This window comes from Callospermophilus lateralis, chromosome 1, assembly GCF_048772815.1.
Source record: "Callospermophilus lateralis isolate mCalLat2 chromosome 1, mCalLat2.hap1, whole genome shotgun sequence".
NCBI lineage: Eukaryota > Metazoa > Chordata > Mammalia > Rodentia > Sciuridae > Callospermophilus > Callospermophilus lateralis.
The window spans coordinates 212,940,913-212,965,988 of NC_135305.1; the positions used below are offsets into that span (position 1 = coordinate 212,940,913).

The window sequence follows — 25,076 nt, forward strand, 5'->3', positions numbered from 1 at the left end:
ACGCAGCAGATGCTGGAGCTGTGGTCACCAGGATGCTGGGGAAGGGAGGACTGTGGAGGGACCCAGCAGATGCTGGAGCTGTGGTCACCAGGATGCTGGGGAAGGGAGGACTGTGGAGGGAAGCAGCAGATGCTGGAGCTGTGGTCCACAAAAGAGCAAACACATCACTGTGCAGAGAGACTTGTTAAAGTGCAGATGGCAGCTCCACACCAGGGTGTCAGGTCCAGGTGATTCAGACGTGGAAATGCACATACCTAGGGAGTTCCCATGAGGCTGAGGTGGTTGTCCCACAGAGCACCTTTGGAGATCACCAACTTTCAGCTTGTTTTCCTTTGTTTTATTTTATTTTGTTGCAGATTGCAATGGTAACTACAGTTTCTTATCAAAAAAATTTCAATGATTAGACTAAATGCATACTTTCTTAAATTTCCTGGATCCAAATAAAAGACAGTGGGGTAATCCTGCAGAACACCTATTGGGAGAAAACTTTGAGTTCCTGTTCTCCCTCCTTCTCTGGAAACTCATAAACCCCATGGAAAGAGAAAACCAAACAGAAGCTGACAACTTCGTCCTCCTGGGATTCACAGACGACCCTGACCTGCAGTCCCTCCTCTTTGGACTGCTTCTGGCCATGTACCTGGTCACTGTGCTGGGGAACCTGCTCATCATCCTGGCCACCATCTCAGACTCCCACCTGCACACGCCCATGTACTTCTTCCTCTCCAACCTGTCCCTGGCTGACATTGGCTTCACCTCCACCACCATCCCCAAGGCTCTCAGGAACATCCACACTCACAGCAAAGGGATCACCTTTGTAGGCTGCATCTCACAGGTGTATTTTTTTGTTTTGTTTGGATGCCAGGATAATTTGCTCCTGACAGTGATGGCCTATGACCGCTTCTTGGCCATCTGTCACCCCCTGCACTATGTGGTCATCATGAAGTCACAGCTCTGTCTGCTCATGGCTCTGGGGTCCTGGTTGGTCAGTGTCCTGGGCTCCCTGCCAGAGACCTTGACCGTCTTGAGGCTGTCCTTTTGCACAAAATTGAAAATCCCTCACTTTTTCTGTGATCTTCCTGAGGTTCTGAAGCTCGCCTGCTCTGACACACTCATCAACAACATAGTGGTCTACACTGTTACCATTGTCCTGGGTGTCTTCCCTCTAAGTGGCATCCTCCTCTCCTATTCTCAGATTTTCTCCTCCATCCTGAGGATCTCATCAGCTGAGGGGAAGTACAAAGCCTTCTCCACCTGTGGGTCTCACCTCCTGGTGGTCTCCTTGTTCTATGGCACTGGCCTTGGGGTCTACCTCAGTTCTGCTGCTGCACCATCCTCTAGGATGAGTCTCATGGCCTCAGTGCTCTACACCATGCTCACCCCCATGCTGAACCCTTTCATCTACAGTCTCAGGAACAGGGACATCAAGGTGGCCCTGGGGAGAGTCCTCAGCAAGATGGTGCCTCTCAACTAAGGGTCTTTTGCATGAACCTCTTGCTCAACGTTGTGCATGATTCTGAAGACCAGAGACCCTGGACCCCTTCATCCAATACTTACTCTACTTCTGCTTTTAATTTTAAGTTTTTCCTTGGGTCTTCCTATAGGGTCTTTCTGGCTGTAGTAACTATTCATAAATTTACATATTAGAACACTCTTTTCACTTTCTAACTCATAATCTTAACATTTTGTAATATAATGTGACATTTCTTCAGTTATGTGCACTAACGCCTAGGAAGTTGTTTTGAATTTTTATTGACAAATAACAATTGGCATATTTATGAGTATAGTGTGATAATTTAACAAACATAACTAATGTGTATGATCAAATCTATGATTTTTTCCATCTCCTTAAATATTTCAAAATTGTTTGAGTTGGGAAACATTGAGCTCCTCTTATTCTTTGTTATATATATATATATATATATATATATATATATATATATATATATATATATATAATCTTTGGACAATAGTCACCCTACAATGCTATAGAACGTTAGAAGTTATTGTCTCTGTGTAGTTGTACCTGGGATCCCATTATTCAACCACCCCCCAGCCCCTCCTTTTTCTCCTTCCTAACCACTTGCAACATCTACTCAGCTCTCCACTCCTGTGGAATCGACTTCATCATTTTCTATGTTATATTAACTATATTATGTTAACTATAAATATATCAAGAATATGTTATATTTATAGTTTTCTCATTAAATGTTACACCTTTGCATAACCACAGAAGTGAAGGGATGTACACCTATAAAAATTTGGAAATGTTGCCCCGACTGCATACTCATTTACAGAGATGTCTTCTGAGATGGAGAAGATAAAACTAACTCACAGTGTTCCTGCTCTTGATCTGACACATTTTCCTTTCAATCACACCAGTCAACTCTTGGATTTTCCTACTCACTATAATGTGGATTCTTTGAATGATATTTTATCCTCTTTTGCATCCAAGATGCCTAATGGAGTTCTCCATAAAAAAATTGATATTCAGTAAATCTTTGTCATGGAAAGAAAATCAGATAAGTTGGAGGTTAAATATCAAGTAGAATCTGGACAAAAACATACAATCATAAAAGTTTAGTATTAGATTTTGAGCTAGAAAAGAAATTAGAATTTGGTGATATTGATATTAATAATAACAACACTCAGGATGTTCCAGCAATTATTTCACTGTTTTATACACATCGTCACATTACTTTTTTACAGTAAGTCCTTTAGGGGATGTATGAGTCAATTTTCCATTATTATAACAAAGGACCTGAGGCTGGGTACTTTATACGATAGAGACGATGATATAGATCCTGGTTTCAGAAGATGAAAGTCCTAATAGTACAGCCCTAGATTTCAAGTGACTCTCTATTTGTATCATTATAGTAGAAGTCATAGCCAAAGCACATGCACAAAAATAGAGATCACATGGGAAGATGGAAGTCATAGAGCCTGGAGGGGAATCTTGCCCTTTTATAGAACCAGGGTAACAGTAGAACTGCACTAATAACTCCTAAGGGCAACAACCCCAATGACCCAGTTGCCCTGCACTGCACTCCACCTGTTAACCACTCTGCCCCTGGCCAACACCGCCACACTGAGGACCAAGGTTCCAACATATGAAGCTTAGGAAGACACACTTCAACCACACCCAAACCATAGCATGCAATCAGAAGCACTTTCTCCTGTGTTCAGATAAGGAAGTAAGAGCTTATAGCAGCCAGGTCATTTGCTAAAGGTCACAGATGTGGTGATGAGACTAAATCCCAGGGCTGACTAAATGAGGATTCTTGCATAGGTGTGATCTTAGTTCTTTCAAGTGAAATTTTTTATAAAATAAGAGTTAAGCCTTAGAGGAAATGGGAGTCCTTTGACCTAAATGTTCACTTCCAGAATTCCATTTCCCAGTGAACACAGTTCTGTCTCTGGACACTGCAGCCTTAGAAATAAACCAAGCCCTAGAGAAAAGGTTTATTGACTCGCCCATCATTCAGTCCCGCATCCCTTAACAGTGGTGCTGTGTTCTGAGAAATGTGTTGTTAGTCAGTCTCATCTTTGTGCAGACAGCACTGAGGGCTCTTACAGGAAGTGCGATGGCTACAGCGTCACTGGGACTGACAATGTCAGGAGAGGCGACCCTCCCGTGTGTGGTTAGTTGTTGTGGAAAACGTCGCCATGCAGGGTGAAACTGTATTTCCATTTCACTTCCTTTGAACCCAGTGGAGATGGGCACATTTTCACATTGGTGTTCATTATTTTTTCTGATTTACTGATGTGTCTCACATTTCTTAATGGGCCCTTGGGTCCTCCTTGGGCTTTCCTGCTTTATAGATAATAGACTCTGCCTGGCTTAGGTGAGCTAGTGAAGGCTGGGGTCTCCTGCTACACCACCTTGATGCCTGAGAGACATTCACAAAATAGAAGGGTGTCCAGTGATTCCTCCCCTCAAAACCCAGGATCACCAGCAATAAAAGCCACATCTGCCCCAGTCACCTAAGAGTCTACCTGAGAAGTTCCTGCCTCCTGCCCTGATTCATATCTTAATTCTTTATCCCAAATCATGTGCACACATGACAGAGATAGATCGTAAGTCCTTACCCAGCTGCTAAGGTGGAGCCACAGATTTGGCCCTATGATCTACAACATCAGAAGGGAGAAGGGGGACTGTGTGTCACAATGCTCAGGACCTTGCTAAAATAAGCACATGTGAGTTCTCCCTAGAGCAAGCTTTCCTGATCCATGGACAATGAAAACACTTGTCCATCTTGTTCCCAAGCAGGGGTCACTGCACATGGTACTCTGTGAAGCTCTCCATTGATTTTCTTTTCAATTGCTGTGGTAGGTCTCCCCTATGGTGAGAAGTCTTCACCCCATTGCCTGCTCCTTCATGCTAAACATAGTCACTCCACAGGAATGCTGCCTGCCCTCCTGTTATGACTTTCAGGAATTGTGTTTAAAATGCATGTATAATAGGTCAAAATACACCCTACTGTCATGTATATCTAAAAACAGCAAATAAAAATTAAGTATAAAAAACAAAGCAAAACAAAACACACATTCACCAAGGAATTTGAATTCTCTGGTAGAAATTTTGTACCACTTAGGGAAACAGACTTCAAAATGCATATATGGAGGCACATATTCAACTGGTATTTAAATCATAAAATCAGTAGCCATATTTATCCTAATATCCTATTTAAAGATGTAAAGAAGGTGTGTCACAAATTATTAGTGCAAAATCATGTAAAATTTTAATATTAATGCATAATATTTATTATTTCTTAATTCTTGAATTATGCTATTTAAAGAATTATATTTTCCCAAGGAACAAAGCCCTAGGTTATCTAAGTTCAGTTCCATTGATTCCTTTAATTATCTGCTGAATGACCAGGTCCTTGTTAAGATAAATAGATGATCAATAGACCAAGAGGCTTTTGATTTGGGGCATAATATTTTACTGATCACATTATATGAATTTTTATTTTATTGATTTACTGAAAGAAGAAGTTATAATAGCTGCTGCCTTTCACATAGCAAAAGAATACTAAATCTTTTTAACTAGTTATAACATCAAGTAATCATATAGACAATTGTAGAAACTTAGTATAACTTCAAAAGAGTGTCATGTTTTTTCTTGAAATCTACATGGTTTCTCCAGAATTCTGTAGTCACTGAAGATCTAGTATAGATGAAAGAAAATAAACTTGTAAACCAAAAAAAAAAGAAATATAAGAAAATGATTGTTATATTTTAAGTTTTATATTTTATATTTACATAAAAACATGCGCACATGGAAAAGCAAAAGACAAAAAAATTTTAAAAAGTAATTCAATGGGTCTGGGTTATGACTCAGCAGTAGAGTGCTTGCCTCACAAGTGCAAGGCCCTGGGTTCGATCCTCAGCACCACATAAAAATAAATAAGTAAAATAAAGTTTTAAAAAAATTAAAAAACGACCACTACAAAAAAGATTGTTTTTTAAAAAAATAATTCAATGGTTAGAATTGGGTTTTTAATAAAAAATTTTAATGCAGATAGAAATGTTTGATTAGGGATGTAAAGGTCAGTGCCTTGTGAATTGTTAAAGATGGTCCATACTCTCTGCACTGGAGTACCGAGGACCATGCAACCAGCATGTATAGAAACACATGCAGCTCCCTACAGACTCCTTCCTGACCAGCCAACCACCACTCAATGCACTTCCCTAACCAGATGCATGGAATTTTGTCTGCACTGAACTTGAAAAGTTAATATACAAGCATTGGTGAGGTCATTGGGCAAGGTCATTGGAAGAGCAAGGTCACTGTAAGAGTTGGATGTGTCTTGTGCACAGCTCCCACTTGAGGTGCAGGACTCACATGGTCTTGGATACTGCCTGCTCATGCCTGGGAGAGACCAAGGGGCTCCATCTCACATTTGAGGAAATACTCATGGGGAAGGACAATCATCAGTAGAGGTCAAGTCCAGGGACAAAATGACATCATGAGGCAACAGCCCCAGGGGAAGGATAGACTTAGCTGGAAAACAAGATGGTCCCAGGGATGCAAAACTAGCATCATGCACAATTACCTTTCTAGTATTGGATCCTCATTCACAGAAACTCAATTGCTCAGAGAATAGACAACACTGCGACAATTAATTTAATGAGCATTCATGAGAATTCAACCTCCCAGGCCTGGAAATAGTAAATATGCCCCTTGATCCTCTCACCCACAGCTGAGCTCTGCCAGGAATGAGAGGCTTCACCTGGACCTTGAAGAGCACTGATGCCTGACCAAGTGTCCACCACTCATAGCTGTGTCTGAACTGTTACTTCTCTTTCTCATGGTGGAATTTTGCAGTTACTGTTTTTAGCAACTACTTCTTAGAGAATATGGCATCTTATATACATTCCCCTTTCATAGATTAATGGTAAGAATGAAAATCTCAAGCATTTAATGCTCTTTGTACATTCCCTTTCAAGAATCTTTAATATTATCTGCCCTTTTCTAAGAAATGCATTAGTCTTTCTATAATTTATCACCAAGACTTTATAAATCTAAGATACTAACTTTAACTAACCAGGTTATTTTTATGTCCTAACTATCTGCATGTCACTTTTTCTTCTTCAGATGTTTTCAATCCAATCACTGAACTTTACTTTTCTTACTTGTACCAAAAAAAATTAACTCAGAAATGCTTCCATTTTAATGGTAATGTATGTCCCTGTATAAATTTATATTATGTATATACTTATGATTTCTTAAGTTAGCTGTTATAGTTTATTGTTCCACATCAAATATTTGAAATTTATTTGAGGATATACAGATTGTATTTAAGATTATGTTTTCAAAATAGTTAATTAACCATGACACATTTATTGATGTCTTTAAATAGTCTCTCTAAATAATCTAGGAATTTTAAAAAATACATGTTAATGAAATTAAAATTACATATTGAATATGAACACTTGAATATGAGAATGAGCATCATATTAGAAGACAAAACTCTAGGGTTATGCCCTTAAAAGAAAGGAAAAAATAGAAGAATTTCATATCTTACAAAAAAAAAAAACCTTTACAAGGATCTGGATTTGGGAAACAAAATAATGAAACTGAAATAAGAGATAACATGTTACAAATTAACATCACTTAGTCAAAGGAGACTTTTAGAAAACATCATAAAATTAATTCTAAAATGCCAAGAAATTGTATGACACTTCATTGATGAAGAAAAATAAAGAGATCTCTGCATATAATAGCAATGGTGGAGATATAATGTGGGGAATAATCATTCTTAACAATGTTAAATCAAAACTACCCTCAATATTATAAATAAGGAATGGACATAATCTAATTTTCTTTAGAAGAAAAGTTTGCGAATAAAAGAATTGAAATATCTGGAGGTCAATTCCTGTTCTTGCAATACTAATCTGAACATAGTATAATGTCATTTGTTTCCAGCCACAATGTTCTCCCAACAGAGCTTAGTCATTCTTAAATTCACCTTTGAGTATAATCTGGAAAAAGGAATAAAATTACAGTAGAAAAAATACTAATGAATTGCCGTACTCCTACTCCATTATGAAGAGAGATGCACTTTTTTAACATGGGGCCAAAGATCTCACAACCTGATAAATGGTCATTTTTAATCATTTATTTATAAGAATGTGAAAAGATTATACCTGAATTTATAAAAACTGATAGAGGCCATTTGCATCTTAAGAGAAGGAAATATAAAATTAAAATTAATCCAAACTGTATTTGCCATAAAGACAAAAAAATGAGAAAGAATGGGCAGGATTTGAAGAGCCATTTCCGTGTGGTGGAATAATTGGATGTGATGAGAATCAGATGATGGAAAATATCCATAAATTCACATTTCTATTTTGAAACACTAGGATTTCTTTATTTAGAAAAACCCTTGTTGGTTGGATTTATAAAAAAAAAAGTGGTAATTCAGAGGAAATGGAAACAAGGCTTAATGATAGCAATGCTTTTTATGTGTGTTAGCAGAAGGGCCACCAATGGTTGGATACACACCTAGAAATTCCAGAAAAGCAGCACAGTAAAACAACAAGCCTCCAATGCCTCACAGACCTGCCTGGAGCTAGGGTGCTCTCATCCCATGTGCCTGTGGCAGAACACCCCAGAGCAGCCAGCAGGGATGCTGGGGAGGGAGGATGCTTAGGGAGGCTCAGGCACTGCAGCCAGGGTCCTCCTATGGCTGTGAGCCTCCGAATCCCCAGGGGGCTTGTTAAACACAAAGTGGAAGAGAATATGCACATTTCCAGCAAGTTTCTAGGTGATGCCCATTGGGGAACCAATGATCTAGAGCCAGTTTCATCAAGTAACAATGATAGCTACAATTTGTCAGCAAAGAGACCCGATGATAAGACAAAACAAATGATTCCTTGAGTTCCCAAGGTGTCAATAATAGACATTGGGTTCATCCTGGGGAATCCCTATTTGGAGTGAATTTGGAGTTCCTTCTCTTCCTCCTGGGAAAACACACCAGCACCATGGAAAGAGGAAACCAAACAGGCAACTTCATCCTCCTGGGATTCACAGACGACCCTGACCTGCAGTCCCTCTTCTTTGGCCTGCTTCTGGCCATGTACCTGGTCACTGTGCTGGGCAACCTGCTCATCATCCTGGCTGTCATCTCAGACTCCCACCTGCACACGCCCATGTACTTCTTCCTCTCCAACCTGTCCCTGGCTGACATTGGCTTCACCTCCACCACCATCCCCAAGGCTCTCAGGAACATCCAGACTCACAGCAAAGGGATCACCTTTTCCAGCTGCATCTCACAGATTTATTTTTTTGTTTTGTTTGGATGCCAGGACAACTTGCTCCTGACAGTGATGGCCTATGACCGCTTTGTGGCCATCTGTCACCCCCTGCACTATGTGGACAACATGAGCCCATGGCTCTGTCTGCTCATGGCTCTGGGGTCCTGGTTCCTCAGTGTCCTGGGTGCCCTGCCTGGGACCTTGACCATCTTGAGGCTGTCCTTTTGCACCAAAATAGAAATCCCTCACTTTTTCTGTGATCTTCCTGAAATCCTGAAGCTCGCCTGCTCTGACACACTCATCAACAACATAGTGGTGTACACTGTGACCATCATTCTGGGTGTCTTCCCTCTCACTGGCATCCTCTTCTCTTACTCTCAGATTTTCTCCTCCATCCTGAGGATCTCATCAGACAGGGGCAAGTACAAAGCCTTCTCCACCTGTGGGTCTCACCTCCTGGTGGTCTCCTTGTTCTATGGCACTGGCCTTGGGGTCTACCTAAGTTCTGTAGCCACACTGTCATCTAGGATAGCTCTGATGGCCTCAGTGATGTACACCATGGTCACCCCCATGCTGAACCCTTTCATCTACAGTCTGAGGAACAGGGACATCAAGGTGGCCCTGGGGAGAGTCCTCAGCAAGATGGTGCCTCTCAGTGAAAGGATCAACGCACATCTCCTCTGAGTCACAGTGTGCACCATATTGGGGACTGGAGACCTCACCCCTTCCATCCAGCTGTGGCTACCTGTGCTTGGTGCATTTCAAGGCAACTCATTCTTTGCATCTTCCTTCGGGGTTTTCCCACCCTAGTAATTGCTCAATATGTTCTATAGTGTACCACCTTTTTTTTACTAACTACACAGTCATTTTAACTTTGTATGAACTCAACTGCACATTTTCTGTCATCAGCAATAGTGATTTGGTTTTTTCATTTATGTATGTATCTTATTGATTGGGAATAATGGCACATATTGATGAGGTACTCTGTCATGATCATTACACGTGCCCATGAATAATGATAAAAAGAGGATCATTAACATTTCCCTCTTCTTAACTTCATTGTTTTGTTTTATTGTCAAGATGTGGACTCTTTTCCTTTAGCTTTTTGTAAATTGTGTACTAAATTATTGTGAGCTATTGTCACCCCACTGTTATGTGGAACATTAGATCATTCTTCTCCTGTGTAACTGGATTTTATCCTCCTTCTTGGGCCTCCCTCTATCCCACTGTCCCCCCTACCCTTTGTAACTCCTGGCAACTACGTTTATGAAATCTTTTTGTTAGCTGAACAGGTGAGCAAGAATGTGCTGTGCTTATCTTCCTAGATTTCTTTATTTTTTTTTCTGTCCTAGTGATGGAACCCAGGGGTTGACATGTGCTAGGACAATGCTGCTCCATGGAACAACATCCCCTATCCCTTTTTTTTTGGAGACCAGCTCTCACTAAACTGCCCATACTGGCCTTGAACTTGCAAACCTCCTGCCTCAGCCTCCTGTGTAGGTGGGATTGCAGGCATATGCCTCCATGCCTGGGCCTGTTGTGTGCTTATTTATGAATCAAATCTTCTGTGTCAGCCATATATGCTCAGCAGTGATGGGGTGTGTAACTATGCTATTGTAAAAATATTGTCTGGCATCTCATTTACATTTCTGAAGTTATGTAAATAAACTTAACTCAAAGATTTTCTCCTTTTATATGAATCTCTTCCTTTTGGTCAAATCAATATTATTGAATTTATGGACTCATCCAAAATATGGACTCATAGAATATCCAAGCTGTACCTTATCCACCTTTCCAACTACAATGCCTAGTATGGTTCCTATTTATTTATTCATTTATTTATTGTAGTTGTAGATGGACTACATGCCTTCATTTGATTTGTTTTAGTTTTATGATTGTTTGTTTTGGTACTCAGGATTGAACCCAGGGGCACTCGACCACTGACCACAATCCCAATCCTATTTTTTATTTTATTTAGAGGCAGCATCTCGCTGAGTTGCTCAGGACCTCACTTTTGCTGAGGCTGGCTTTGAACTGTGATCCTCATGCCTCAGCCTCCCAGTGGCTGGAGTTACAGGCCTGCACCACCACCCCCAGGTTTATCCATTTACTTTTTTATGTGGTGCTCAGGATTGAACCCTGTGTCCCACACGTGCTAGCCAAGTGCTCTTCCACTAAGCTACAGTCCCAGGGCCCAGTATGGTTCTTGGTAAGTAATTTATGCTCAGTAAATATTTGTCCAATGAAGTGGAAGTCAGATGTGTAGCCAGCAAGGGGCCAAAGGCCACCTAGCAGCAGAAACTGCCTTCTACTTCCACTTCCGTTGATGGTGGAGGCTTTCATGTAGCTGTGATCCTTCTCCATCCCTGTTTTATTGAAGTTTAACTGACAACCTTGCAGACATTCGGGTGACAGTGTGATCACTTGACAGACTCAAAATTGGGTCATGATTTCCTGTCCTGTATTCCCTGTCTATTTTGGCTCTCCTTCTTGGATCACATATATTAAATATTGCAATTTTAATTATTTAAATAATCTGCATTGCTTTGATTTATTTTCTTAGGTGTTCTAAATATGTTCTCTAGGGCTCCAGGTTTTTTTCCTTATTTCTTGCCCAACATGCGTGCATCCATCCCTGATGTTCTCAGTTCCATTTCTTTGTCTTCTTTCTGGGTTTATGCTCCAAGGGTTCATCGGTACTTTCTCCTGAGAACCTGCTTCTGAGAGTCTCTGCATTGTGATTCTGGGGCTCAGCCATGATGCTGTGTGAGGCTGTGGTGCTCTTTTGTCTTGAACCAATTCATGGCCATTTTATGTCATTGCTCTGTGGGGTGGGTTTCCTTGTTGGTGAGAATGATCCAGACTAGGAATGGTGGCAACCTTGCAGCAGTGATTTGTGAGCCAGTCATTCCATCACATCATCTTTCATGCCAGATATTCATAGGAAAATATGAATTGAACAGTTGAAATGAGGGCTCTGAAGAACCTCACTCAGCCAGTATTTCCTCACTTGAAACACTGAATGTACTTGTACATTTTCTCATCCGCTAATTTCCATATTCCAATTTTCTGTATAAGACCTTTCCTTCCTTTAGTAAAGTGAATTTGGGCAGTTTTTATTCCAGGTTTTGATTGCAAGGCTTCAAAAAATAATGTTTTTTTTCCTACCCACTTCCTGTTTGCCTTTTTAAAAATGTTCATATACATGTATCTATGGGGAATTGTGAACAGTGATGTGCTTTGTGTGGTGAACTCTGCCAGTGGCTGGGATGTAGCTCAGTGACAGAGGGAACTCTCAGCAGGTTCAGGCTCCATCCTGACACATACCTATCAGTGAGTTAAACACAGCTCCCTCATTGGTTTTTAATTTTCCTATTTTTTTTCCTGATGAGCTATTATATGAATATTATTCACTGCAAACCAGTGAGAGTAGTCCTTGTGGCAGAGGTAACTGATAGAGTATCCCAATGCCTGCTCCACTCATGGAGTCCTACCTCTACATACTCTTGAGCTTCTTTTTCTCCAACCTGTGCTTTTTCTGACATGTTTTGATTCCATTACCTTGAAAGATGTCGGTGAGTGTAGACACACAGAGCAAAGTCATTGATGGGAAGGTCACGGCACCCACAGGTACTTTCCCAAAGACTTTTCAGGGTTGTTCAACTTTCTACTGATTGTGAGTTAGTTCTCATGCTCTGAGTTTTGGTAAACTGTGTCTTTTAAAGATTTGTTTCATGTCTTTTGTTACCTGGACTCTGTTCTTTGCAAGTATTCTCAGCTGTCTTCATGCTAGGTGAGACAAGAAGCTGGATATTTCTGATTTTTCTTCCTTCAAAATGGGTAAGGCTCTGGTAAATGTGTTGCACAGAGATTTAGCATTTATTTATGAGAACGACTGGTATATTGACCAAAGTTTGCTTTCTTTTGACATTTTAATTGTCATGTAATAATTGTACATATTTATGAAGCACAATGTGGTAATTCAATGTATACATAAAATGTGTGCTAACCCACTTGGGATAATTGGCCAATAGAGTTCCTCTTACCTTTACCATTTCTTCTGTTGAGCATGTTTCAACTTCTCCCTTCTAGTGTTTTAGAAAATACATAGTGAACAATTATAAACTATCATCACCTTGCTTGCTCTAGAAGACTAGAATTTTCTCCTCTCTGACCCACTATTCAACCTCCCTCTGCTCTCCCTCCTCCTTGCCTGTCAGCTAATCAGGGTCTCTATGCCACACTCTGCTTCTGTGACAGCAAAGGATATTTCTTTTTCCAGCAGATTCTCTATTCCCAAGAGACAGGGTTAAAGTCAGGAGAGTTCATCCTGTTACTCCATCTCATGCCCTCTTCCGCCTTCCAGAGACTTAACCCCATTACACCCCGAGTGGAAGTTCTCCCCAAAGACTCCCTCAGGAACCCCCTTTCTGCTCTTTTTCTACAAGGTTGACCCCTTTAGTTTCCACACCTAAGTGACATCATGCAGTGTTGGTCTTTCTGGCCTGCTTATTTCTCTGCAGAATGTCCCCAGTGTGTGCTTTCACATTGTTATACATGAGAGCTATCTCTTCTTTCTGAAGGCTGGGTAATATTCCAGTGTGTATAGGTACTTCTTATTTTTCTTGGGCACTAAAATCATACATGATACTGGGATATGTTAGGACACATTCAGATATGCATGGAACATGATCCAATCAAGTTTATTCCCAGTACCTTCCTTTTCCCTCCCCTCTACCTTCCCTCATGTGCTATTCTACTCTACTGATCTCTCTTCTAGCATGATTTCTATTGTATAACCAAACATATGTGATTCACTGTGAGTTTCCATTCCAGGTAAGAAGGCAGATGGGGAAATGGTTGTAGGGGAAATCCCTTGCACTCCTTGCCAAGGCTCAACAGGGCAGGGTTCACGTTATTTCTCAAGTCGTCCTTTGCTTATGAGGACTGAAGAGAATTTAGGACGTAAAAGATGAAATGAAAATAAAGGTACAGTAAATGTACACGCAGTTCACTCACCTGCACATTAATGTTTACAATAAAAATTGTATTGGGTGAGTTATTTTTTTAATGTCAAGGTGTGGAGGCATGTTTTTCATCAGCACCACGAATTTTTAAGCTCTCTGATTTAGAATCCCAGTCCTACCCTCACCTTTACTCAACAGATTATGTATTCAATTTTGAATTTATTTTATGAATTTAAGAAGTTTAATTCAGTGGTGATCATGTTCCAGGCAATATCTACTGAATCATGGGCCAAGACTAAAAAGCAAGTATTCCTAACACCTCAATAGGAGAAATAATACAAGCACAAATAAGGAGGGGAAGAAATCATCATGTGGCAAGCCAAATGGTGACAGTTACTATTAAGGGCAAAAAGCAACTGTGAATGAGAAGGTCAAGAGGGAGTGTGATTTTGTACAGGTGTCCAGGCAAGACAGGCCAATAAGTGGCATTTGAAAAGAGACCTCCAGGAAGACAGGATAGGAGCCACCATCTTCAGAAGCCTGTGACTGGCTGGAGGTACAGCAAGTGCAAAAGCCCTGAAGAAGGTGCCTAATACAAATGTTCAAATTCCCCAGGAGCAAGGAGAGGGTGACATGAGCTGGTATCAGAGGAGAATGAAGAACAAAGCAGCCTCCCACTTGCTGCAGGTTCAAGATGCCAGGAGCTTCTGTCCAGGTGTCCTGCCTTGGCCTTTTATTAAGTTGATTGACAAGGTATCTGTGTGGATTGAAATGTAATCCCGGTTTATTTATTTCTCAGGGTCTCACTGAGTTGAGTTGCAAGTGGCTGGCTTTGAACTGTGATCTCCTGCCTCAGCCCCCCCAAACCACTGGGATTAGAGGCATAGACCACCATGCATAGGTCAGATGGAATATTCATTTAGGAAAAAGTGTGTAGGGAATAATACTGCACAGATTCAAAAAAGGAAATTCACAAAGAACAAAAAGATGAACATTTTTATATGAAATATTAGAAGAGAATTTGTTTCTGTGTCATTCAATATTGATTTCATTGACTGCTTTTTAAATTTTTATTGCATTTTTACAACACAGATTACACACAGTTAAGAGGTATGACTTGAAGTTTCTCTACATGTATATATTGGTTCCTGATGTTCTGACCTCTGGAGTACAAAGTGACTTGGGGAATATATTAAATCCAGGTCCTGCTTTTCTGAAACCTGCTCTCACCTTAATAGGCAGACACACACTCCACAAAAGCAATTTATAAGAGGATGTAATTTCTTTATAAGACACATATATCTATCTTTTATTAATAAGATAACTCCTTTTCCGCTTAATTTGCAGGGTCTTTTTGATGAGAAAATTTATACAATTTTGATGAAGTCCAGTTTTTTCCTTTTTTAAAATTGTCTTTCATTCCATGGATTAGTACTTTGGATCACAAGAACCATTTGAGCTCAGAAAGTAATAGAGATGGTTCCTCAACTTACTTTTCTTTTCACTGAAGGTTGATGGGAATGTGATGGCATTGAGTAGAAATGTTTCGTTAAATTTTGAATTTTTACCTTTTCCCAGGCCAGCACTTTGTGGCCCCGAGCCAAGTAGCAGCCATTCAGACACATGGTCATCATGACGGACACAGATCCCCTACAGCATACTCAGCCATGATGTCTGGTGGGTTGGGTGTGTAAATCCTTGTGTGACTTATTGTTTTATTCAGCTATTTTACTGCTCTAACTAATTGTAGAGGAGGAAGAGTTTACTTAAGGGCTCATGGTTTCAGAGATCTTGGTCCATAGAAGGCCAGCTCCATTCCTTGGCCCTGGAGGTGAGGCTGAACATTATCATGGAGCATGTGGCAGAGGGAAGGAGCTCACATGGTGACCAGGAAGCAGAGAGAGACTCCACTTGTCAGATACAAATATATACCCAAAGCCACGCCCCCAATTCCCACCTCCTCCTTCCACACCCCACCACTTCCGTTACCACTCAGTTAATCAATATCAGGGGATTAAATCGCTGATTCGGTTAAGACTCTTACCACCCAATCATTCCTCCGCTGAACCTTCTTGCACTGTCTCACAGGTGAGCTTTTGGGGGACACCTCACATCCAAACCATAACACCTATGGTATTTGCAATTTATGATGATTAATAGGAGGAGCAACTGTATACAGGAGCCAAAAGAGAAATCACTGACCATCCCTCAGAAGGTGTGTTTCTGCTGTTTCTGTGATCCTGCATTTTACATACACATTATTGTTTTGCTGATCAGGGGCCAGGCCCCTCCCACATGTCTGGCTGCTCTGGTACAACTGAGCTGTCACTTTGGCTCAGGCTGCCTTCATGACAACCTTGGCTACATCTGACATCCCACAACACCCCAACAAACTAGGGCAGTTTGGGATGTCCCACCACTGACCCTTTCAGATGTCTCTCTCTACAGCCTCTCTGGATGACTCCTCCCATTTTCAGCTGCTTCACCTCTCCTCACTCCAATCCAGAGAACTGCCTTCCCCACCTATAGCAGAAAATCTGGGTTGAGCCAGCTGCACACTGTGCCTATGCATGAGCCTGACCTTTTTTATCTATACCACTGACCTTCCTCTAGCATTACTGGGTCAGTCCATGTATTCCTTCCCCTTATGCTGCAGCATAGGTTCTAATAGAGCTTCTTTCAGATGGCTCATTTTGCTCACTCATTATATCTGTCTCAAGTAAAGTAAAAAAAAAGAAGTTTGCTGTAAGGGGGGGGGCACTAAAGACTGCTCACACTCCAACTAGCTAATGACACTAAGAGCAGCTAATAGTAGCCAGTAAGCAATGTAGAACTCCTTTGAACTGCCAAGAGCTGCTACCTCGAGCCACTAGGGAGCAGTGAGGGGATTTTCTACCTGAGAGCTGCTGGTGTTCAAAGCTCAGAGCTGCTAACACTAAGAGAGCTGCTTTTTGCCTCTGTCATTTCTCTCCAAATTGAATAAAAGAACCCTCAACCAGTTGGCAACACCAATAATTAGTATTAATTGCATTTTATAGGCTTTTAAATGAATCATTAGAGAACAGAAGACAGTGACCATGATTGCATTTAAAAAATGTAGTCAAAGCCTTAATCTTTAACTTTTTAAATAAATTATAACTTTAATTCTACACATTTATGGGATAGAGTGTGTGATTTAGTACATGTATTCAGTATGTACTTGATTTTCAGAGCATTTAATATTTTAATCTCCTTCAAAGTTTCTAAGTTTTGACTAAAATATTAAAGTTGTACATATTACGTGTGGTCTGATATTTCAATACATGTATATATTATGTACTGAACAAGTCAGGGTAATTAACATGTGTTTGGAGTCCCCAAGCCGCTCACTTCTAGTTGTACATAAATATATGTTAGGATTTCGAGGACAATAGTCACCAGACTGTGCTGTAGGAAACTTAGTACTGATTATACACCTCCTCTACCCATCTTCACAGTTAATTTTTAATTCACATTTGCGTGACACCCAGCGATATAGACTAGAACAAGCTTGTAACTGCAGTGTCCAGCTGGTTGGTAGTAAACAATTAAATATTTTTTAACACAATAAAAGGGTGGTATGGTTCATGTTTTCTCTCATAACAAACAGTGCCTCAAATTCCCATGCTTTCATATGAAGAAAGAGGAGTCCCAGGGACATTGCATGGGGCTTCAGGGCACGTTGCCCTGTCGTGTGTTCTTTGCTCCACAGGTGGCATCAGTCTGGGAATGTGGCCACAGAAATAGCCCTTAAGTGAGAAGTGCCCATTCTCCTAACAAGGGAAGAAAGGAGAAGCAGTAGAATCTCATAAGCCTCTTACAACTTCTTATTTTTTCTTTTTCTTTATTTTTTTGCAACTTCTTAATCTCTAAGCAATTCGTATCAACACATGTTCTATCAACTAAAGAAGGTGCTTTGTTTTGTTAGTCAGGGTTGCCAGAGAAAAATAACAAAGACTAGACAAGAGAGGGACTCACAGGATGATAGTTAGAGATGCAGATATAGACAGAAGATTGACCCACAAAATCACGAAGGCTGAGTATTTCCATGACTCTCTGTGAACTGGGGGCCAGAAAAGACAAATCTAGTGACTCTATCAAAGAAGGTGAAAGCTGAAGAGCCATGGAGGTCAGCGGTGCAGCCCCTGGTCCAAATAAAGACAAACAAGACCCCCCGAGGGCTGATGGTGCAGGTCCCATAGTTCAAAGACTGAAAAAATTAGAGTCTGACATCTGGGGGTAGCAGAAGGAGAGAACATGCCCTGCTCAAGAAGGAAAACCCAGCGAGAGTTTCCCCTTGTTCTCCATTCTGTCACATCGACCCCCTTGACAATGGAGGTTCCCCCTACTACACACACTCAGGGTGGGTGGTCCTCACCCACCCATTGACCCACACACAGCTCTTCTCTGGAAACACCTTCTCAGAAACACTCAATTCTTGAGGAATTCCTCCAGGCAATAAATTTCATATCCCAAATCGATCATCATGTTGTCCAACTCAAAAGGCACAAAGACATGTGTTCCTATCATGTGAGGCACTGACTAGACCCAGGTAGTGGGTGGGGTGGTGCAGTCTTCCTGTAGACAACACAAGAGTGACAACCAACTGTGAAATGGAAAACAGGTGAGGCATTTCACACTCCTTCAAGCATCAAATGTTTATTAATTGTGTGTTTTGGATTTGCAACAAGGAGGATGAGAAGAGTGGGAGAAATCACTTAATGCGTCAAGAACCATCAGCTGCATTGATTTGCTAAGAGTGTAAAATAGTAGAAAAGAATCTAACAATCTTTCCTGGGCCTACTTGGAGCCACCATGAGCAGGTCAGACATGGCGCCCATGAGTCCAACATTGCATAGGGTGGTGGAATCAGGCTCTGTGTTGCCTGCCTGGGTCCTGGGAACATTCTTAGGCATTCCATCTTCAATCATATCTCCTTGAGGAAGAACACAAATAATTTTAAAAAAATAAAAATTTCTCAACAACAAAAGTAATCATATGTTTTTGATTCCAAGACACCTATACAAGGATCATCCATATGGGAAAAAATAAGAGCAAAGAAAAGAAAAACAATGAGAACCCATGAAGGGGAAATACACAAAGGCTGACAAAATTTGTACATTACTACACAGAATATGAAAAGACATTTCTATGACATTTCATACTGAGAAGACAAATTGGAGTTTATGTTTAATTTTTATCAACACAATAATTGTTCAAAAACACTAATTGTAGGTATTTATGGGGGTGAGATGTGAAGTTTCATTACATATAAACATTCTGTAATGTTCCTATTGGGGTAAGTAGCAAGTCCATCACCTCAAATATTTGTAATTTATTTATTTAAAAAGTTATTGTGCTGCAATTATTGAAACACTCCCTATGGGTAGTTTAAAATATGCAATACATTATTGGTAACTAGAGTTGCCCTACTGTGTGACTGAATAGCAAAACTGACACCATGCATGAAACTGTAACCTGGTACCTGGTGATCCACATTTCCCCCTCTCACTTCCCAGGCTCCTGTGACTACTATTCTACTCCCTGCTTCTATGAGACTCAGCTGGAAAGTGTCAACTTGTTTAGGCAGAAGCTGAGCTACTGAGTCCATATCTGACCACCAGAACTGAGGTGGTGGAGGCCTTCAGAGTGGAGAAGGCCTTGGGAGGCCTGTCCTTGACTCTGACACTGGACCACACTCTGTGCTCAGTAACCACCATGTGATGATCTGGAAATCCCAACTCTAGTATTGGTTCTAGTCAGCCTTTTCACTGCTGTGATCAAAAGACCTGACAAGGAACACATAGAGGAGGGAAAGTTGACTTGGGGATCATGTTTTCCAAGGTCTCAGTACACAGATGGCTGACTCTGTTGCTCTGGTCCTGAGATGAGGCAGAACACCATGGCACAAGGGTTTAGAGAAGGAAAGCAGCTCATGGCATGGTACTCAGGAAGCAGAGAGAGCTCCAGTCACCATGGCCAAAATATAAATCCCAAAGTCATGACCCCAGTGATTTCATGCTTCCAGCCACACCCTACCTGCCCACAGTCACCACCCAGTAAATCCCTGTCAGTGAATGAATGCACTGATTAGGTCAAGGCTCTCATAATCAAACCATTTCACCTCTGAATGTCTGTGCTGTTTAACACATCAGCTTCTGGGGCACACTTCATATCTAAACCACAACAGTATTCATGCAAAAAAGTGAATATCTCAAAGAGACATCTGCACTTCTATATTTGTCACTGCATTCATTATTCAAAACAGCCAAGACATGGAATCTACCTAAGTACCTATCAACCAATGAATGGATAAAGAAAATATAGCACATGTACACAATGGAACAGGATTCAGCCATAAAAACAGATGAAGTCCTGTCCTGTGCAACAAAATAGATGGGACTAGAGGTCATGATGTTAAGAGAAATTAATTTCAATTTCATGGAACTAAAGATTCAAATGCTAGTGACCAGGGATGATGTGGTTTAGGGGAGGGAAATTTGAGAAAATGCTATCAAAGAATACATATTTCCATGAGATAGGAGGAATACATTCATGAGATCTACTGCACAACATAGTGACTACAATTAATAACATTGAATTTTGAACACCTAGGCTGTATTTATAGCTCCCTATCTCTTTGGACAAAGTACAGTTCATCCAACTCCAGGTGCAGCAACAACTCCTCAGTTTACAGACCCAAACTTTCTCTGGACATCACCAGTGTCTCCAGGAGACCTCACCCTGGTGGAGGACCACTGCCCTGGAGCAGAACAGGAACATTCTGAGTCAAGCTCATTCTTAACTCAAGTTGTAACTTTAGGCAGATGGCTTAACTTCTCTGAGCTCATTTCTGCAAAAGTAAAGTGGGTCCCTAATAGTACTGACTTCTTATAATGTACGTGTAGAAATTAAAAGAGATTACTCTTGTAATATTCTATCATCAATCCCAGGTGAATAAAAATATAAAATATCTCTTATAATTGCCAAAAGTTTCATAAATGAAGGAATCTATGAAAAATTTTTTTGCTTCAAGAATGAAACTTCTATATGCTGTGTCAAAACCACCATGAAGCCAGGAGTTGTAGCTACTTATCACAAATTTTATTTAAAAAGCAAACACAGTTCTCTCCTTCTATGAAGGGGGAATAGCAATTTTTAAAAGATGTCAGGAGCAGTGTCCCCTTTACAAGGCAGTGATTAGGAGTTCTGAGGAATCTAGCAAATTCAGGTAACTCAGACTTCAGAGAGAATTTAAGTAATGATTGGGCAAAAGTGTAAGGAGGTTAGACTTCTAGATGGAAGGGAAATTCATGGACAAAGAGTAATAAAGACCAGATTGAGCCGATTTCTATTCTTGTGTCTTGTTAACAGAGAATAATCAGGAATCTTTTTTTCTGCTCAGACCAATATCCCACAGGGACATCAGGTACTACTCAGGGGTTGGGGTTAACAAGAGGAACTGCATGTACTTCATGAGAAGAGATAGGGAGCTATAAATAGAGCCTGGGATGCTGTCCCTCAGAGAGGCACTGGACAGAACCAGGTGGTTCTTTTGGTGTCTGAGGTCTGTTTAGGGGACCAGGGCTTCACTCCTTCTACTGCTTGTCCGTCTCCATCACCAACCAACCAGGGAGGAATCCAGACTTCCACCGAGTTCTTCTCTCTAGACAATCCATCCAGGTGAGCCTGAGACACTGACAGGTACTGTAGGAAAGGGTCAGCAAGGATGGAACCTGATAAAATGGACCAGAGGTCACTTGAGAACCAAGCCAGCTCATCCAAGAACTCAGAGACTCTGTTTCCTTACTGGACTAATTTCAATTCATTCACTGTGTTAACAAGATAAGTGTCTTTTAGACTCTGCTGTGCATAGATCCTGTGGACAATTATGTAGTGAGCATAGAAGTCCAGTGGCGTGAGAATCATGAATAAGTGGTAGGAAGCAATCCCATAGAATTAGACCATAGGCAAGGAGATTGTCAATAAAGAAGTATAAGGGAGTATCAGGTTGGGGGAGAAGTGCAGTGAAGTGAGGGTATTATTTCTTTAATTTTTAACATGGAGTATATTTGAGTCTGTTTTCCGTATTCATTTCTAGTATCTGACTACTGCTTAGCTTACAAATACTATCTTACAACAACAGTTTTTGAGACATGCATTGCACAATATCTTCTCTCATACATGGCATTCACATGAAAAGAAGTTTCGATAGGTCAAAAGAACCAAAGGAACTTTATCTTATGTCTCCTTTTTCTTCTGCTGAAATTGAATATATTTTGGGGTGGGTTGTTTTTTCCTTCCTCTGCAATTCCAAGTTGTTTATGCAAAATGTTTGCTTGTATGAAAGTTGTTGTCATTGCTTTCTGTCATTCTTTTGAAGGAAAAAATTGGAGATTTTTTCTAAGTTTGCTGTTTACCATTTCTTTTACTTAGGTATTCAAATATTTGGGGGAAATGATATATAAACTTTGGTGTTATATAAACTTTGGTGAAATCTATCAGCCAGGCATATTGCAGACTCTTTTCCTCTATTGCTTTCTAAGTATGGAAAGTTCCTCTGCTTGACTAGTAGCCATCAATTACCTCCTGTGCCTTTTTCCATCTTCTTACCTATGTTTTTCCTGATCACTGCCTTTCTGCCTTGGGTGATTACTTCTATTTGGACGAGCAGCAATCATCTTCTGCAATCCTGGAATGTATATTTTTCACTCAACTGAAGCTTGCCTGCATCTTTCTCAGAGCTTACATTTTACACATAAAAGTTCCATTATGTTCATGGAGTTTCCCTTTCTGTATGATAGGTATAAATATTCATTCTTTTAGTTGAGGAATAAGTGAGATAATACATGTAATGGATGCAGCTCAATGCATGGTGAGACTCCTAAAGGGAGCTCTGAGAATATTTCAATCACAGATGTGACTTAATTTCATTATTCTTGCCATTGTATCTGGGGTCATAAGCACATCTGGATGCATTTGTTTTATATAGGATGAGATAATATTGTTGGATATTATTTCTTCCAATGGTCCTAAAGAAGTACCTATTTTTATTATTTTATTTCCAAGGGTTTGCCAATGCAATGTTGACTCATGTTGATGGGATTACATTATTTATACTTCAGATCTTTTTATTAAAATTTATTTTAAATTTTCATCTCATTTAATGCAGTTGTTTTGAATTCATTTATTCACCTGTCATTCTTTATTCTGCAGACCTTTAACTTCAAAATCTTTTCTATGTGTTCTAACTTTTTTAACCCTTGTGAAAATAATGTAAGTGAACAAAGCAGGTAAGATCTTTGCTCATTTGCACCTTATATATTATGGTGACAAAGGAAGAGTGCAGGGGAATAAGTGCATCTGTAGAATGTCCACAAGAGTACACCACAGGAAGAGGAGGACGGAGGGCCATGGCAGGTGCGGAATTTTATAGAGATTCATATAGAGTGGGCAGACCTCAGAGCCAGGGCCCTTGAGCTCATCTATTCCAAACTGTAAATAATCTTCCTACATAATGTTGAGTTCATTTTGCTTGTATTTTGTTGGGGATTTTTACATCTATGTTTATTAAGGATGTAAGCTTTTAGTTTTTTTTGTACAGTTCTTGTCTGGCCTACATGTGACTATTATAACACAGCCATCTGAATCCTAAATAACTGAGAGATATTGGGAGGGATCCACAGGATGATTTTTAAATCAAAATACTACATGATTCCATGTACATGATCTGTAAAGCTGTCAATCTCATAAATGCATGGGACAGTGCGGTGTCTGGGAGGGCAGGAAGGAATGTGTGGGCTGATTTAGTGGGTATATGGTCAGTGTTATATAAGATCATTCATTTCCAGACACCTGCCATGCAACACAGGGCCAGGTAGTAACAAATGACTCTACACTTGAAGTCCTGCTATGAGGATAGATCTGGGGCTAATCGTTTTTACCACAGAAAACAACAAAACAAAATTAAAAAGCACTCTCTGGGAGGTGATGTGTGTGTCTATAGCACTGATTACATAAGAGGCACCAGGGCTCCGTGTGTCTGAACTCATCAGATTGTACATATTACATACACACAGCTCTTCAGATATAACTACCCTTCAGTAAATCTGCTTAAAACAGAAGATAAGGAACAACATGTGGACAAAGGACCCTTTGCATCTTTTTTTTTTTTTTTTTTTTAAGAGAGAGTGAGAGAGGAGAGAGAGAAAGAGAGAATTTTTAATATGTATTTTTCAGTTATCGGCAGACACAACATCTTTGTTTGTATGTGGTGCTGAGGATCGAACCCGGGCCGCACGCATGCCAGGCGAGCGCGCTACCGCTTGAGCCACATCCCCAGCCCCCCCTCTGCATCTTGAAATCACAAACTTTCAGCAGTGTCAAGGAGGCCACCTCCTTCCTCCTTGTTCTCATACTGGGTCCTTCCCCGATCTCCTCCTGTTTGTTCTGGTTGATAGCATGGCTTGGTTTTGAAAGAGCATCACCCACAGGACCTTTGCACTGCTCACTCCTCCAGACAGGCACACACCTCTGTGGACAATCTCATCAATCTATCTTGAGATCTCTACTTAAATATCATCTTATTCACCTGTCTTGCCTGTGCCCCATAAATAATAGCACTTCCATCCACTCTTTTTACCTGTCAATGATTTCTTTATGACAATTATTACCATCTGACATGTAATAGGATCATTTCTTTCTTGAAATACTTTTAATGTTGTGCCTTACAGCTGTACATAACAATGAGGTTCATTTTGACATAATCACACTTGCATGGAAAATAATTTGTTCCATTTCAGTTCCTCGTCCCTTCTCCTTCCCCTTTCACCTTGCTGGACAACGCCAGCCTTACCCCCGTCTATTTATTGTTTTATAAATTGGTACATTATAGGTATATACAAATGTGGAATTCACCATATGTTTTTAATATTTTAACTGATAAAGTGAAACTCTATGTATTTAGGGGATGCTATGTGTTGTTTTAATACATGTAGACATTACATAAAGTTAAAATCTATCTGCTCAAATATGTATCATTTCTTTATGGTGAAAATTCTCAAAATCGTCCTGATTTTTATTCATTTCCTTACATACTTGTATTTCTTCTGCAAGAATATTTTATTTTAAAAGCTTAATGCCTAGAAAGTGCAAGGATTATGGTTGGACCCAACTTATATCCCATACTTTCAAAAAAGTGTAGTTCATAAAACTGTATAGTATATGATCCATTGGTAAAAAGTGGACAGGGACCGGAATTCCTAATTAGAGATGGCATGGGGGATGCCTTAAAGGGAACCAGATAGAAAAATTAGTGATGTTAATTTTCTC

The 25,076-nt window shown here is 40.3% G+C and overlaps 2 protein-coding genes across 2 annotated transcripts; both read left to right on the plus strand.

The window, feature by feature from the left end:
- The first annotated feature begins 532 nt into the window (after positions 1 to 532).
- On the plus strand, positions 533 to 1,471 carry LOC143400200 (olfactory receptor 7C2-like). The gene has a single exon (XM_076857516.2). The coding sequence runs from the start codon at positions 533 to 535 to the stop codon at positions 1,469 to 1,471; it is 939 nt and encodes a 312-aa protein (XP_076713631.2).
- A 7,016-nt stretch (positions 1,472 to 8,487) lies between these two features.
- LOC143400211 (olfactory receptor 7C2-like) lies at positions 8,488 to 9,444 on the plus strand. Its single transcript, XM_076857526.2, has one exon. The coding sequence runs from the start codon at positions 8,488 to 8,490 to the stop codon at positions 9,442 to 9,444; it is 957 nt and encodes a 318-aa protein (XP_076713641.2).
- The last annotated feature ends 15,632 nt before the right edge of the window (positions 9,445 to 25,076 follow it).